Source organism: Borostomias antarcticus, assembly GCF_949987555.1.
Source record: "Borostomias antarcticus genome assembly, chromosome: 37".
Classification (NCBI taxonomy): domain Eukaryota; kingdom Metazoa; phylum Chordata; class Actinopteri; order Stomiiformes; family Stomiidae; genus Borostomias; species Borostomias antarcticus.
This window is the reverse complement of record NC_140270.1, coordinates 1,474,612-1,491,909: the sequence shown is the minus strand read 5'-3', so window position 1 is coordinate 1,491,909 and position 17,298 is coordinate 1,474,612. Positions and strand designations below refer to the sequence as shown.

Genomic DNA, 17,298 nt, shown 5'->3' with positions numbered 1-17,298 from the left:
AATGTTGTCCCTTTTTTGATAGGGGTGTACAAGTTTGAAAGGTTTTCTATGGTGATTGTGTGTCTTCTGTATGAATTGAGCTGGGGGAGTCTGTATGGGAGGGGCCGGGGGGCTGCTGTTTCCATGGTGCTTGCCTCCCTCCATCCTAGTATCCCCCCAGCCTGGTAAACGTTATATAAATGATACCTTTAATGAATATAACTCCACTTTTCCTGTAGATGCTAGAAACACACAGATGTAGAGATGACTAACGGAATGCTGTCTTTGTAATTACACATTTGGGGGGGGGGGGCGGGGGGGGGTACACAACTACACTTTCGGTATCCTCTTCTTGAGAAATTGTTTTTTTTAATGTTTTACCTGTAGGGGCTTTTAGTTGACTTTTTTGAGATATTATAATATGTTGAATATTGATTAAGGGATAGATGGTGCTAAACGTTCTCTTTGAACGAACTTTCTTCTGTTTTTTTTCTAAGATGAGAATTCTATTTTTCCTGTTGCAATATACCTTTCCCTTTCTCCAGCTCTATGTGGTCATTTATTTAAAACTGCACTGTTTTAGAGAATTCACGCACACACACACACACACACACACACACACACACACACAACCAACTGAGCCAGATTTGTCTTAAACACTTGTGAATTTGTGTGATATTACTATGACTATTAATAAACGCTTTTGATAAATCCAACAACTCTGCTGTTATAATACGATTCAGTAGTGACTAGATTCAATGACATGCTATATCACTCCACAACATCGAGGGCCTAGAAATTAATAACATCTTGTATTACGGTACAACTGGAAAATAAGATTGAGGACGGCAACAAAAAATGCCTAAAGGGGTGTTTTTTGAACTTCCTGCTCACTTCCTGTCCGAGCTGCCAAACCACGGCCGTGCATAAGAGGTGGATGTACTGTAGGAAAACACTTCTGGGTTGTTGTTTTTTAAATCGTTTTATTTACACCTCACTACACAATAACAAGCCATATCACTTGCTTGCGGTTAAACGTTTGGCACGATCACTTGGCACTTTTCCCTCCGTTTGTTTTCTTTAAGCTGTGTGTGAGAGAGGAGGGAAAACGGCTGCTGTTGACAAGTTCCCATATAGGCTCATCCTACGGCCGCGTCCAAGGTAAACTGAGGAAGGATATGCAGCAACGCTGCCCAGCTGATAGCAGCCTGGGACACGCTGTAGCACGGAACAGCCATGACGGCATTGTCCTCCTGATAAACAAGCTAACGGCAATAACCAACTGGATCGTTTTTCTTTACGCTATTAGAATTGACAACTACGGTCTAGCTTTCAGCCAGCAACGATACAGAGCCGAGAAACGTCATACAGCACGGGTACAGTATGTTTATGTATTTATACACACACACACACACACACACACACCATCAATCCAGCAGTCAGGCTAGTACGGCGCACATAGGATGCAGGTATTTTATGCCATGTCATCTCCTGGGGGTCAAGAGCTTCCCGGGCGCCGGACAGACCTGTGGATATCCTGCTTCCTCCGTTTATCACTTCAATAAACACACGGTACACTTTGAATCTGACCGGAAGTCTTCAGTCAGGGGCCTGTCTGGGTTTCAGCCCCCACCCAGATAGCAAGCGGATCTGGGCCATATACAGGCCAGATCTGGCCATGTGGCTTAGTTCCAGCCCATATATGGCCCTGAATCATTACACATCCGCTTGCTATCTGGGCACTGACTAGTTAGAGCCATTGAACTATTGTTGTGGAAATTTCTGTCAGTATTGTTCAGGAAAGATTCAATGTAGACGTTCTAAGTTTAACAAAGTTTATTACATGCAAGAAGCACATAGCCATATACAATACATACAAACAGCACAATAACATACAAACATCCCCAATAACCCGTCTCGAGAAGGGGACTGTCATTTCTCAGTTGCTTCATGCACACGGCAGTCTACAATGTGAGAAATGGCGGCTCAGATCTGCGGTTAGAACATTTATACAGTCTAAGGGAGCAAACCTAGTGTGTTCACGTGGACCCAGGTCATTTGTCCTGCCACCTTCTCTGGACCCAGCGGCGCCGTCGGAGGTCCTTGATGACGACCCAATCTCCCGGGTTAAACTTGTGGAGGTTGCGATCAGCAGGCGTTGGAAGCCCCTCTTTAACCTGCCTGTGGATCTGAGATAAAGCATTCGACAGGGTTGCACGATAACGCAGCATCACATCGTCACACGTTTCTTCACAACACTTAGCTAATTTGTTTTCGAGTGTCACGTTTTCATGTTCCATGGCACCCCCTGAAGGGTGACAAACACAGGATTTCTCAAATCAAAACCACAATGCTGTGAGATTTGTTCTATAGCCTGATTAACAAAATGCTCAACTGATTTCCCCCGGGATACCCCATCTGGGTATTATTTCTGTCACTAAGGCCTTTGCAACCGCCTTAACATCCGCAAGAATAAGGGACACCTTGCCAGCAGTCCCATGCTCACGGAACACACATCAAGCAGGGGTCTGGGGGTCCGCCCCCATGAGATTATGAGGGTCAGACATCTCATTTCCTGCATTCTAGTGAATTACACCAATTTATGTTTAATGCATCAAGTTCAAAGTCCTCTGCTATTCTCATCATGAATGAAGGAAATAAATAGCCAATAAGAGTAGGCTTAAGCACAGCTGCATCGATTATATTAAGATCAAATCAATAAACATCAGATCATAGACATGGGCAAAATGTTTGGTCTGTTAAACTTGGAAATAGCAAATGACCTGGATGACCACAGAGACCAGACATTGGCATAATGGTTGTTTATAAGTTTCATCATCACTGCGTGTGGAGACGTAGTGTAGGCTATATGCATTAGAGTGGGGTGTGCACGAAAATACAGGACAGGTTCTCGCATATTCTCGCAATATTCGCAAGTTCCCGCAACTTCAGAAAATCCCTGCATTTTCAACGCATAAAATCCCATAAAACCCCCGCATATTCCATTGCATAATCAAGGATTTTTGCCTATGTTCGGCTACTTTTAATGTGCATGTCTGTATGTTTAATAAAGCATTTAGGAAAGGTTTCAATCAAGACTTGAGTAGGCTATTACCTATTCTGTTGAGTACTATGTTTACAATTGTTCATTCATGATATTATTACAATTGACCTTTCAAGTCTGCCTACACTTAGGTTACTTAGCTAAGAACCATTTTAATTACAATTTACTTCTAAGGGCAAATACTTTACTTTCATATCTTCATATCAATATAATATCAAGATCCTAGTAGATGTCCAAATAACCCACTGTGTCCTGGGTCTACTTATTCACCACCTAAAGGGAAGTGCAAAACAGCAAGTCAAGGTTGAACCCATTGCAGCAAAATAGCTAACATTACAGGAATCATCAGTGTAACTGCTTTAGCCACTGACCGCTACTATTAATGTTATGGACGCTGCTAGTTGTTGTGAGCTCATGAGCTAACTGGCTATCCCGCTCTCATTGTGCTGGATTAGCATTGGAAGCATTGGAACTGATGTGTCCAGGTGACAAGACCCATCTTTATTTATCAGACATTACCGTCCTACCAGTCCCGCACAGAAACAAGCCAGCCAACGCACATAAGCCAGGCTTGACCCGGCCTGGTCACAGCCCCCGCCTGCTCTCGTTGACCACCGAGACGAGGCTCAGTCCAGGCTCTGCTCATCTCAAACGAGCCTATTTATGGTCTTTGACAGGCACCACCGATTCGGTGCTCGGTAATTAGCCATTTCCTGTTGTGTTCGGGCGTAGTAGTAGTAACGTCCTCAATGTAGTAGGGAGACTTCACCTGAAGGAAAGCATGAGGAGACTACAACTCCCGACGCTGTCACCACGCCAGTCGAGGCTGTATTATAATAACTGAGCCGAGACACGGACAGAGACGGTTCAATGGCGTTTATATAGAACAATAGAAACGGAGGTCAACACAGGACAACCTGACAACATGTACCATTCGGTAATGGCGCAGAGCGCTATTATCACTTTACAAATGCAACAGATACTGCCCGTGATCCGGAGAGAAGAGAGAAGGATACCCAGGAAGAAAGTGACAGCAAAGGTTTGTATTATTTTGCATTATTATGGGATATGTCTACAGTTAGTGCATTAGACAAGTGAATCTTTAATAGAATACTGTTGACTTTCGTTGTATTTTGTTATGTCCTTATTTAGCTCTGCGTTGTGTTTTGATGACAATAAAAGGCGGCCCCCAATCTCACACAATACCACACAGTCCAGTGTCTCCTTTCTCAGGTGTGTCCCAAGAATCTCTCCAACACGGGATTTGAGCCTCAAGCAAAAGCGATTTATTACAGAAGGTTTAACATACAAAAGACGATGGCATCTAGTTTAATGCACAGATGACCTGTCTGGATGCTGTCTGGACCCAAATCAAAGCATTGGTCTCGTTGCAACGTTCTTATGTGGTTTGAGTGTCCCCCATCCCTCGTCTCTTCTCTAATAAGACTGTCTCTCTGGTCTCTTCTGTGGCCTTGTTTGGTCAAGTTAACCTACGGCGCCCAGGAGCCTCATTTATCATTGTGGATACACCCTTTTTCATTTACACCTGCTTTTTCTACTTGCTTTTCTCCGCAATTAATGTGATGTATCATGCCAAAACTCGATGGGAAATATTGTGAGATATATACACAATATTTCCCATCGAGTTTTGTCATGATACATCACATTAATTGCGGAGAAAAGCAAGTACAAAAATCAGGTGTAAATGAAAAAGGGTGTATCCACAATGATAAATGAGGCCCCAGGCCTTTATCTCCAACCACAACAATGGTGTTTGGCCCAGAGTGTACCAGCCATGGAATGTCTTCATCTCATAAGTCTATGGAAGAGGGACACCGTTTCCTACCGAAAACTCAAGCCGACAGCCAAACTCAGAGGTCAATCATCATAATTAGGAAATGGCTAACAGGATCATATTAAAAGGCATTTCTCTGAAAATCAACCATATTCAACAATCCCTCCTAAGATTATACGTGAACACGCAGAATCATAATGATCAAGAGAAATGTTGACTTCAAAACCCTAAACCTGAACAGCCATTATGCAGAAAGAAAAAGAATAACTGAACAGAAAAGCGTGCTTAAGATAAACAGATTAACAGTTACATAATAACCCAATCGTTGCTTCCTCTAGCAGGATTACAATTTCAAAGGAAAACAAAATAACTACCCATTAGGCTACTTCATAGCATAGCTTCACATGTGTCACTTAGAACATTCTTTTTTTTTCTTTTAAAGATATTTTTTAGGGCTTTTCAGCTTTAATGGGACATGACAGTTCGAGAGAGACAGGAAATGTGGGGGAGAGAGGGGAGGACATGCGGCACAGGACCCGAGCCGGGAATCGAACCCGGGTCCGCCGTGCGAAGGACTAGCCTTCATATGGGGCGCGCCTTAGTGAGCTACCGGGCACTGGATCTCATCTCCAGTCTACCGACGTGTGAACGTGACCTCCCTGCGGAAACATGCCCTTCTAAGGATACAGCCAGATGTGTAAACAAGTGTCGCGAGGAGGAACTCTACATGTTTTGGCGTCCGTTCAAGGTGGTTGTCACACACAGGCCTTCTGGCTTGTAACAGGGCGGCCTCGGACACGGAGCGGCATCATCTGGTGAATAATGGGGGAGCCGTTTGAGGGTGGAAGATGTTCTCTGAGCCTCTGCTCCCACAAAGATGACAGCGCTCTCGTTTGTCATCCCTAGCTCTGAATGGGATCTGTGGAGCTCTGGCTTTCTCCTCTACTCTCTTGACCTCGGTGGTGATTGCTTTAGTTAGTGTCACCAGTCAGCGGGTGACTGGCCTGAGCCATGTTCACATCACCTACATCGCGTGGATGTTTTACACTAACCGACCAACATTCAAGATCATCTGCACCGACAGTACCACCCCCCGGTCGTAGGGGGCGCAAGTTCGAAACAGCTGGTGGGAGTGTTACATCTATACGTACGATCCCTCCTCTCTCTCCTGAGCTTGTGAGGAGGGGGCGGAAAACTCGGGCTCCTCCTTTAACCTCTCGTCATCACTGTCCTCATCTGACGGCATTGTCAGCCCCGCCCCCCTCGAGTGGGACGGGCTCACTTTGGTAAGATGAGACAGACCTCGGACCGTTGTTGACGGTGTTCTATCTCCTCCTTCTCCTCCGACTCCTCCCTAAGCCTACTCTGCTCTCGCTGATAGTCAAGCGACTGGCTTACTGTAGTCTGGCTCTGTGGCTGTGTAGGGGAGGGGCTGGGGGGAGGGGCTGAGTCGGTGAGTGAGAAGGAACGGCTCCAGCACTCCGCTGGAGCAGATAAGGTTTTGGGTCCTAAGCCAATTAAGGACTGGACCGGAGAGGCCAACCCACTTCTCCAGTCTTTTGATGAGGATTGCATGATCTATAGCATGGGTTCCCAAACTCCATCAATGTGGGCCTCCCCTCTGAAAACAGTGACACACCCGCGCCCCCCCAACCCCCCAAATTTGTCCATTATGCAAGGCAGCGTTAGCTAGCTACACACACACACACACACACACAACATCCGTCAGACCCCTCAAACATGGGGAGGCTGTGGTTCAGGAGGTAGAGCGGGTTGTCCAATGATCGTAGGGTCGACGGTTCGAATCCCGGCTCCTCTTGTCCACATGTTGAACTGTCCTCGGGCGAGACGCTGAACCCCAAATCGCTCCCAGTGAGCAGGCGAGTACCTTGGCATGGAAGCTGCCGCCATTGGTGTGTGAATGGGTGAATGAGAGGCCATTGTAAAGCGCTTTGGACAAAAGGGCATTTACGTGACTTCTGAGCGGTACTGTAGATGACGATCATGACTTTATATGCGTCAGTCTTTTATAGTTAGAGATACACGTATCTCTAACTTCAGTCCGTTTGAATCCCTCCAGAGCTCCACCCAGACGGGCTGCCCCTCCTCCCTCCAGACGGGTCTCTCCAGGGGGCACCCGGAGGGGCGAACGCCCAGCAGGAGGCGGAGGTAAACAAACGCACCTCAAAGAGGGGAGGACAGGCGGACGGAGAGCAAGACGCAGATAATCTGATCGGACTACGCTAATTACCGTCCCAGTGATTTGAACCTGAACCTGTCGGTTCTCACTCTCACTCTCTCTCTTTCCATCCCTCGTTCCATTGGACCCTGACGGTGACCCCCGAACCCATGCGTGATCCACTGATAACTCTCCGTTCTGTCATCGTGAAAGAGAGAAACTCCGGCGGTGACGTCTCTCTCTCTCTCTCTCTCTCTCTCTCCAGCTCTCTTTCCGTCTTTCACAACATCGTTTACAGCTCTGCTGCAACAGCTGTGAACTCACACAACACCTCCCTGTTTATATCGGCTCTTTCTCACAAGATTATCTTCCAAATGGTTCAAACATACAGAACTGAAGATGAATTTCAAAGGGTGTTGCATAACTGGAACAGATTTTTTGGAGGGGTAGCATCTGTTTCCTGAGTTGGTGCCTCCATCAGTGCCAAACTAAACCTCGGGTCTACTACTTAAAGCCTCTGGAAACTCAAATCCACAAAAGTCTTCTAACTATGTAATTTAGTGTATTATGTACATAATAAACAACATGTAAAAGTATTAGCAATTACTTTCTATCAAAATTTGAAATATTCTCATTGAAGTTTTTGTAACATTCCTGACAGTGGGTTTGAAATGGGCGTTGTTTAATTTGTTTAATGTGACGTCATTATATCCGAGATCCAATCATTCAAAAATGCACGTTAGTAAGTCCTACCTCCCCGCTAAATCTGCCTCGTCGACAGCAAATTTGCAGTTAGCTAACATATTTGATCCAGCCTAGTATCTTTGTCTATTATTATCTATCCATTCCATCCACACATTCCTGAGAAATGGTCTAGAGAGCAAAATGAGCCGTTTTTCAACACTTTTTTCGAAGGGTTCTGAACGTTTATTTTACCTCAGATTTTTGTGGATGCTTAAAGAGACGCTAACATTTGATATCATATATGCATTTTTACTATTTCAAGCCAAGTTTCCAGAGGCTTTCAAAATAACTGAGGTGCCACCGGAACGTCCTTCTAGAACGCCCTTCTTAGTTTGTAGAACTTTTAAACGGGGTTGCTAGTGAGTTTTTAACACAGCGGAGGACATCAGTGGCACGGCGCAGCGATAAGACCGCTACTCTCCTGCCAGCTCTTCAAATAAACACGCACACACACACACACACACTCTCCCCCCCCCACACACACATCCAGTTATCAGCCCAGCCACCTCTCTCCAACCACCAACACCCAGCCCCCTGCTCTGGGGGGCCGGACGCGGCCAGAGGAGCCCTGGTCATAAGAGGGGAGAGATGAAGAGCAGGGCTGGGTGGATGGGGGGGTGGGGGGGGGGTATTATGAACTGGACATAGTTGTTAGGGGGGCAGGGAGGGGGCAGTGGGGAGGGGAGAGAGTGTGAGAGAGAGAGGGAGCTCTCTAATTCCTCCTGTATAAAACAAGGGTGAGAGGGGGAGGGACGACCGACATTAGGAGGTGTGGGACACTACTAGAGAGAGAGAAAGTCTGGACACGGAGGACAGAGTGAGCCTTGGCCAGGGAGGAGAGAGAGAGAGAGAGAGAGAGAGAAAGAGTGGACACGGAGGACAGAGTGAGCCTCGGCCAGGGAGGAGAGAGAGAGAGAGAGGACATCACGCCGACACAGAGACTCTGGAGGCTCCTTTCTTCCTGGCAAAGAGAGGGAAGAGGCAAGAAGAGAGAGAGAGAGAGAGAAGACGAGACACCACAGCGCCACCATACCAGCATACCACCACTAGATAAGCCAGGAGAGACGGCTTCCTAAGTAAGGATCTCAACAAGGGACAAAACACTGAAAACTTCACAAGAAAAACCCAAGAGGGAGACTGAAAGTGACGGGAGTGAAGGAAAGGAGGGGTGAGTGTTTTTCTTCTACTAGGACGAGCCAACGAGGGAAGGAGAGAGTCTGTTCTCCTCCTCACCTTCGGAAGGAGAGACAGAGAGAGAGAGAGAGAGAGAGAGAGAGGGGAGTGAGAACCGGAGATACATCTACCAGGCGCCATATCACAATGTGATTGAAAACACACCGCCACACACGAACACACACACACACACACACACACATACGAAGTAGTTGGACTGTTAATTGTGAGTAACGATGACTAATTGAGAGGACTTAAGACGGAGGGTAATTATACGCACGCACCAGGCTGAGCAGACAATAGAACTATAGAACAATAGAACATAGAGCCAACAATAGAGCAAGGTTCATATCATTAGAATAGATTGAACTATCAGAACTCTTCAACTAAGAGACTAGTCTCAATCAATCAATCAATCAATCAATCAATCAATCAATCAAAGCTTTATTTGTATAGCGCATTTCATACCCAGAGGCAACACAATGCGCTTTACAGAGAACAAGGGAGGTGGACATACGACCCACCCCTACATATTCCAGAGGGAAGCAAAAAAACAGTAATCACCCGGGGGCCAGATAAGTGAGCTGTAAAAATTCTTCCCTGACCCCTCTCGACAAGGCGATCGAGCAAGCTCCTGGAGTATGTTTGTCTACCAGATAAGAACATTTATAAAGCAATACATTACATTAAATTACATTTTCAGAGTAAGAGAAGCTAAAAAACAACATAGGAGAGACATGGCAAATACTGGTGTGTGTTTGCTATGGCCCAGGCCTAAAGCCGGAAGTGGGCTGGTATATGTCTGTGTGTATATCTGTGTGTGTGTGTTAACTAAGTGCTACGACATCCACTGGGTTACTTAGGTGCACTGCTTATAGTAAATGGTAAATGGACTGCACTTATATAGCGCTTTTCCACCTTAGCGGCACTCAAAGCGCTTTACAATGGCCTCTCATTCACCCATTCACACACACATTCACACACCAATGGAGGCAGCTGCCATGCAAGGTGCTAACCTGCTCATTGGGAGCAATTTGGGGTGAGGTGTCTTGCTCAAGGACACTTCGACTTATAGTAGCTAAGGAATGTTTTTTTTTAACCAAATTAATCACACTCTATTTCCTAACATTACATATTTTACACTACGGTCATTTAGCAGACGCTTTTATCCAAAGTAACTTACAATAATTACAATTTAGCATAGTTAGTCAGTGCATTACTACTCACCAGAGCTCACAAGTGCATCTCCTTTCTTAACAAGGCATAATCCAGTGCTAAAGTGCAAGAGTAGCAAAGTAAAAATAACACACATGCACGCACGCACACACACACACACACACACACACACACACACACAATAACAGCGCCAGGTTAAGAGTGTAGTTAAGGGGGCTCTGGGATGTTTATTTCATGCTAACAAAGGAAGTTATTCCTAGAATCCCGAGTACAGTGAGTAAAATGGGTGGGGCACTATGACCCAGATGTATTTTCAGCAAAGAATAAGTGACCCACACACACGTACACACGCATGTACACACACACACACACATACACACGCACTTTTCCTGCCAGCTCTGGACTATGGGGTGGAAGACAACCCCCCCCCCCCCCCCCCCCCCCACACACACACACACACACACACACACACACACACACACACACATCAGGCATCCAACCCAAGCCTCGTTGGAGTTGGAGAAACATGCTACAACCCTCAGAAGTCTTCACGCCAAAGCGAGGAGGGCCTTGGCTCGGCTCTCTAGCCCAGTGGGAGGTTGATTGCGTTGGGGGAGAGTGGTGGTGGGGTCTGTGCTGGAGGTCTTGTGGGGTGGGGGGCCGGGGGGGGGGGGGTTATCTCTCGGGGTATTCCTGGCAGCTGACTGGCCTCAGCCTATTGTTCCAGGGCGGGTGGGGGGGGGGAGGAAGAGGAGGGAGGTGGGGTACATGCCAGTTAGCAGCGGGTAGCTGAGTCAAGACAAATACTCCTCACCATCATAAACCATTTGAACTTCTTGTGTAGCCTAATAGCACTAGGAGAGTTAGGAGATGTTGGGGTTGAACGTTGATTACTCATACTGGGATAAAACCACCAATGAAACAACTGGCTACTGAACACACTAAAGTATGTTTATAACATCCACATGTACAACACACACACACACACACACACACACACACACACACACACACACACACACACACACACACACACACACACACACACATCCTTTGATGCAGCTCTCTCACCTTCATCTTCATCTGATCCGTCATCATCCTCTCATACACACTCACATGGCAATTAGGCTCCTTCCCCTCAGGCCAATCAGCTGCCAGATAACCATCATCGTCGCGCTCTGATCGGCGGGCATCACGTGATGGCCGGCTTCCTGTTGCCGTAGTGATAAGACCCGCGACTCCCAAGTGACCCGGCGAGCTGCGGTCTCTGTAACCGTGACAACCGGCCCGCACATCGTGTTCAGGGTTCAGCCTGGGGACCAGGAGAGGACGACTTGTCCAATGATGGACAAGTATGAACACTTCAATAAAAGTGTGTCAAAAGCCATTCATTTTAAACCCCACACTGACTCAATCGTATAGGAAACATTCTACAAGACCAGGGCCGGACTGGGTGAATATTTCCTGCCGGGAAATATAGGGGGGGGGGGGGGGGTGCTACACGACTTGTTGACGGGAGGGGGGTGCTGCGTGACTTGTTGACGGGGGGGGGGGGGGGCTAGGGGGGCCACCGGGAAATTCCCAGTGCTCCCGATGGCCAGTCCGCCCCTGTACAAGACTGTTCCTATCCTCACACACTCTTTTCCTCCCCATCTCCCCCTCCCTCCCCCCTTCCCTCTCTCCATCTCCCTCCTCTCCCTTTCTCCATCCCTCTCCCCACCTCCACCTCTCCCTCTCCCTCCCTCCCTCCCTCCCTCTCTCCATCTCCCTCCTCTCCCTTTCTCCATCCCTCCCTCCCTCCCTCCCTCCCTCCCTCCCTCCCTCCCCTGTCCAGTCCACCATGAGCATGACCGGCTCCCTGGAGAAGGGTGCTCACCACCAGGCCCTGGACCTGTCTGAAGAGCTGCCCCCTCACCACCACCTGCACCCCATCTCCCTGGCCCCCACCGCCCCCCTGGGGAGCCCCCCCCGCTGGCGTGGTGGTGGTCCCGCCCCCCTACTCCGCGGCTGAGGGTGGAGGAGGAGGAGGGGCGAGCGACGGCGCCCCCCCCGGAGCTGCGGGGGTCCCTGGACTGCTGGGCGTGCTCGGTGCTGGTCACGGCCCAGAACCTGTTGATCGCCGTCGTAAACGCCTGCCTGGCCGGCCTGGTGTTCGGCCTGATCCTCAGCCCCGCCATCGTCATGGTGATGTACGGGTTCCTCTGCCACTCTACGGTAAGGGGGGGGGGGGAGAGAGAGGGAGAGAAAGAGGGAGAGAGTTGTAGCTAACACTACATGACTGACTGGCTGACTGACTGACTGACTGACTGACTGACTGACTGACTGACTGACTAACTGACTGACTGGCTGACTGACTGACTGACTGACTGGCTGGCTGACTGACTGACTGACTGACTGACTGACTGACTGACTGACTGACTGATTGACTGACTGACTGACTGACTGAGTGACTGACTGACTGACTGACTGACTGACTGGCTGACTGACTGGCTGACTGACTGACTGACTGACTGGTTGACTGACTGACTGACTGACTGACTGACTGACTGACTGATTGACTGACTGACTGGCTGACTGACTGACTGACTGACTGACTGACTGACTGACTGATTGACTGACTGACTGACTGGCTGATTGACTGACTGGCTGACTGACTGACTGGTTGACTGATTGTCTGGGGGGATCTCGTGAGAAACAAAGTACCAGGATATCAGTGCTTATTTAACCACAAACATTTGCTTTCCCAAATTCCATGGTTGTCACACCCCATTATAGCCTCTGAACCTCTTGACATGTGTAGGAGTGGACAGCTGAGTCAGTGTGTGTGTGTGTGTGTGTGTGTGTGTGTGTAGGAGTGAGTTGTGTGTGTGTGTTATTTAGATGATTGGGAGGAAAAACACAGCTGATGTTTCATGTTCATGTTTGGGCAGAATTCTAAACTGCACACTAAGACCTTCACCCACAAGTTTGGAATAGTTGGCTCGCCCATTAGGGTTGGGTTTGGTCCGCTCAGTCTGTGATCAGCTGTATAATCGGATAAGTACTGTACAGGTTTCTCTCAGATGTGGTGGGGGAAAGAGGGGAGGGAGGGAGGGAGGGAGAGGGAGGGAGGGAGGGAGAGAGAGAGAGAGAGAGAGAGAGAGAGAGAGAGAGGGAGAGAGAGAGAGAGAGACAGAGAGAGGGAGGGAGGGAGGGAGGGAGGGAGGGAGGGAGAGAGAGAGAGAGAGAGAGAGAGAGAGACAGAGAGAGGGAGGGAGGGAGAGGGAGAGAGAGAGAGAGAGAGAGAGAGAGAGAGGCAGACCTCTGCAGTGAATACTTTAAAAAGAGACGAGGCTAAGGATGAACTGAGGAACTTCTCTCTCTCTCTCTCTCTCTCACACACACACACACACACACACACACACACACACACACACACACACACACACACACACACACACACACTATTGAGTATTTATACGTATATATATGATTGTGGGTGCGTATTCACAGTCACCAGTATTCTGATACTGAAAACACAGACTAGCCAAATTGAAGAAACACCCAGACACACACACATATATATATATATACATATACACACACACACACGCCCCTTTGACCCTAGTTAGTCTCCCTGGTCTTGGTGTGTCCCCGTGACCCTGTGACCCCGCTGGAGGTCAGAGCGGGTCAGAGAGCATGAGTGGGGTGGCAGGGTGACAAGCTCACTGGTCACCTCACTAATGACCAGGCCAGGATTCTCCTCCTCTACTCTGTTCTCTTCTGTTCTCCTCCTCTCTTCTCCTTTCTCCCCCTCTTCTCCTCCTCTCTTCTCCTCTCTCCCCCTCTTCTCCTCTACTCTGTTCTCCTCCTCTCTTCCTTCCTCCTCTCTTCTCCTCTCTCCTCCTTTCTCCCCCTCTTCTCCTCTCCTCCTTCCTCCTCTCTTCCTTCCTCCCCTCTCTCCTCCTCTCTTCCTTCCTCCTCTCTCTTCCTCTCTTCTCCTCTCTCCTCCTTTCTCCCCCTCTTCTTCTCCTCTCCTCCTTCCTCCTCTCTTCCTTTCTCCCCCTCTCTCCTCCTCTCTTCCTTCCTCCTCTCTCCTCCTCTCTTCCTTCCTCCTCTCTCTTCCTCTCTTCTCCTTTCTCCTCCTTTCTCCCCCCTCTTCTCCTATCCTCCTTCCTCCTCTCTTCCTTTCTCCCCCTCTCTCCTCCTCTCTCCCTTCCTCCTCTCTCTTCCTTTCATCTCCTCTCTCCTCCTCTCTCCCCTTGCCTCCTTCCTTCTCCTCTCCTGACCCTTTCTCCTCTCTCCCCCTTTTTCCTCCCTTCTCCTCTCTTCCCCTCTCCTCATTCCTCCTCTTCTCCCCTCCTCTCTCCTACTCTCTCCTCCCCTCTGCCCTCTTAGGCCCCATGTGATGGCAGCTTAGCAGAGGATTAACCAGGTCTTTATGGAGAGGGAGAAACAGACCCAGACAGAGAAAGACCCCTGATCTCTCTCTTTCTTTGGGATCCCGGATTCTAATCCCACGTCATCCGCCGCCAATCCTGCGAAAAGTCTTGGAAATGACATTCCACAGATATGAAGCTTTAACTCCATACAGACATCATCAGATCGTCCACAGACAGGCCTCCCACACACCTGGGGATCTCATCGCTGGTCTCCACTCCTGCATTCATCTTAATTATGTCCACAAATGTTTTAGTAGGACGTGCTCGCGACTTTCGTCCTCGCTATGGAGATGGCTCCCGTAACACCGGAAGCTCACGGTGTCCAGGGGCGGACTGGCCATTGGGAGCACCGGGAATTTTCCCGGTGGCCTGGTGCGCCAACTGGCCTGACACGCAGTGAATGGCCTGACCCCCCCTCCGGTCAACAAATCGCGCAGGACCCCCCCGTCAACAAAACGCACAGCCCCACCCCCACCCCACCCCCCCCCCCCCCCCCCCCCGTCAACAAAACAAAACTGAAAGTGTTCCATCTCACCGCGTCGGCTCGGCTCGTGGCCTGACTTGTACATGACTCCCGGCATGAAATATTCACCCAGTCCGGCCCTCACGGTGTCTGTAGCAGTGCCCAGCCAGCCAGCCTCATTCTCCTTGCTGCCATCTTCCCACTCACCCTTGGCCTCGCTCCATACAGATCTTCAGTACTGACGTGAGCGTTGTCACTTATGTCCAGTGCTGCACGTAGCATTCTGGTGTAGCGTCCGTCCAGTGACCTCTGCAGGGAGTGACTCAGGGTCCAGCGCTCACAGCCATACAGGAGAACGGACTCCACGGTGGCGCCGAAGAGGCGGAGCTTAGTTTCACGGGGGGAGGTTGGATTTCCACATGCTGCTCATGCCGTTTAGAGCTCTCCACGTGACCTCTCACTGACCTCTCAGTGACCTCTCACTTCGAGGTCCTGCTCCGTTGAGCTGACCACCTTCAGAGCAGTACCTTCAGCTGTCACTAGGGGGCAGATGTTCGGGGGTGGTATAGGTGAGGACCTCCGTTTTCTTGCCGTTCAGTCCGAAACCCACCTTGGCACATTCCTTTCCCACTCTGGTCAGGAGCTCTTGCGCTTGCCTCACTTGGTTAGATATCAGGCTGATGTCGTCGGCGTAGTCCAGACAGTGAGGAGTTAAAAACCTCTCAACGACCAGATCACTCCCGCCCACGCCAAAGAAGGAAACGGTTCCCTCACCCGGAGGTGTGGAACCTCCACAGCCGAGTTCCTCAGACAGTCTAAATAAACACAGAGCCTGTTAGTCCAAGAGCTGATTCATGTGTGGTCTTACCCACCCTCGCCAGTCGCTGGACCTCTCCTCCTCCACCCATCTCTCTCTCTCTCTTTCTTCTTCTTTCAAATGCCTCTCTCTGCCTCTCAGGCACCCCCCCCCTCTCTCTATCTCTCTCTCTCTCACCACAGAGATAAGGACAACTATTTCTCTCCTACTCCGTTCCCCCCTCTCTCTCTCCGTACTCTCCTACCCCCACCCCACACACACACACACACACACACACTTCCACCTCCACATTCCACACCCAGGCCGTAAACGTCTTCATGTCCAGAGCACGCATGTTACTGTGACCTTTCACAGCCTGGTTCTTGGCGTGTTAATCTATCACTCGTCATATAAAAGCCCCGAGTGGGGTCAGTTTGAGTGTGCATGAAGAGAATGGACAGGTGTGTGTGTGTGTGTGTGTGTGTGTGTGTGTGTCAGAGGGTTATCTGCTCTGTGTCTCTCACCTCAGACACATTCCGCCTCTTCCACACCTCATCTCTCCCTCCAGGGGCGGACTGGCCATCGGGAGCACTGGGAATTTTCCCGGTGGCCTGGCGCGTCCACTGGCCTGGCCCGCGGTGAATGGCCTGCCCCCCCCCCCCCCGTCAACAAATCGCGACATTTGAAACCAAACTGACTCATAACAGAGATTAAACAATTGAAACCGAAGTTCATGAGACAGCTGCGCATGCATGCCACTTCAACAATCCCCATGGGAGCACATCTCCAGTAAGCCTGGGTCCATCGTGATCCTCGTTCCGTTACTGGCGAACTACCTCTCCAGACTGTTAGCTTCTGTTAGCAAACGTTTGCGGCGAACACAAAGCTAACGGAAAATAGTTTGCTAACGTTCGCTATGTTCGCTGAATTTGAACGCACCCCAGACATGAAGATAACACCCAATCTTTCTCCTCTCCTTACTCCTCCTACCCCTCCTCCTCCCTTCCCTCCTTTTCCTCCTACCTCTCCTCCTACCCCTCCTCCTCCCTTCCCTCCTCCTTTTCCTCCTACCTCTCCTCCTACCCCTCCTCCTCCCTTCCCTCCTCCTTTTCCTCCTACCTCTCCTCCTACCCCTCCTCCTCCCTTCCCTCCTCCTTTTCCTCCTCCCTCCCCTCTTCCCCCTCCAGGTGCGCCCCCACAGCCCGCCCCCGTACTGCTCTGACCGGCTGGCGGATGGTGGCTGCGTGGCCCTGCTGGTCATGGGCTTCCTGCTGGTCACGCCGCTGCTGGTCCTCGCCCTCGCCGCCTACTGCCGCCTGGCGCGTCACCTGCAGCTGGGCCTCTGCTTCATCCCCTACAGCCGCGCCGTCTTCAAGAACCTGCCTCCCGACGCCCGCCGCCATGACGGCCGGGGCTGCTGCTCCTGCTGCGGGGGGGGAGGAGGAGGAGGAGGAGGCCAGGGGGGTGCGGAGCCCACAGGGAAGGGGAAGGTCTGGGTGTGAGAGAGG

At 49.8% G+C, this 17,298-nt stretch overlaps 1 protein-coding gene across 1 annotated transcript; it reads left to right on the top strand.

The window, feature by feature from the left end:
• Window positions 1-8,879: 8,879 nt before the first annotated feature.
• On the top strand, window positions 8,880-17,292 carry LOC311328096 (transmembrane protein 88-like; the record flags this gene model as incomplete). Its single annotated transcript, XM_084461221.1, is given in 5 exon segments — window positions 8,880-8,929; window positions 11,945-12,088; window positions 12,090-12,160; window positions 12,162-12,324; window positions 16,978-17,292. Coding segments are annotated over 4 exon segments (687 nt in total). The 5' UTR covers window positions 8,880-8,929; window positions 11,945-11,950.
• Between the last annotated feature and the right edge of the window lie 6 nt (window positions 17,293-17,298).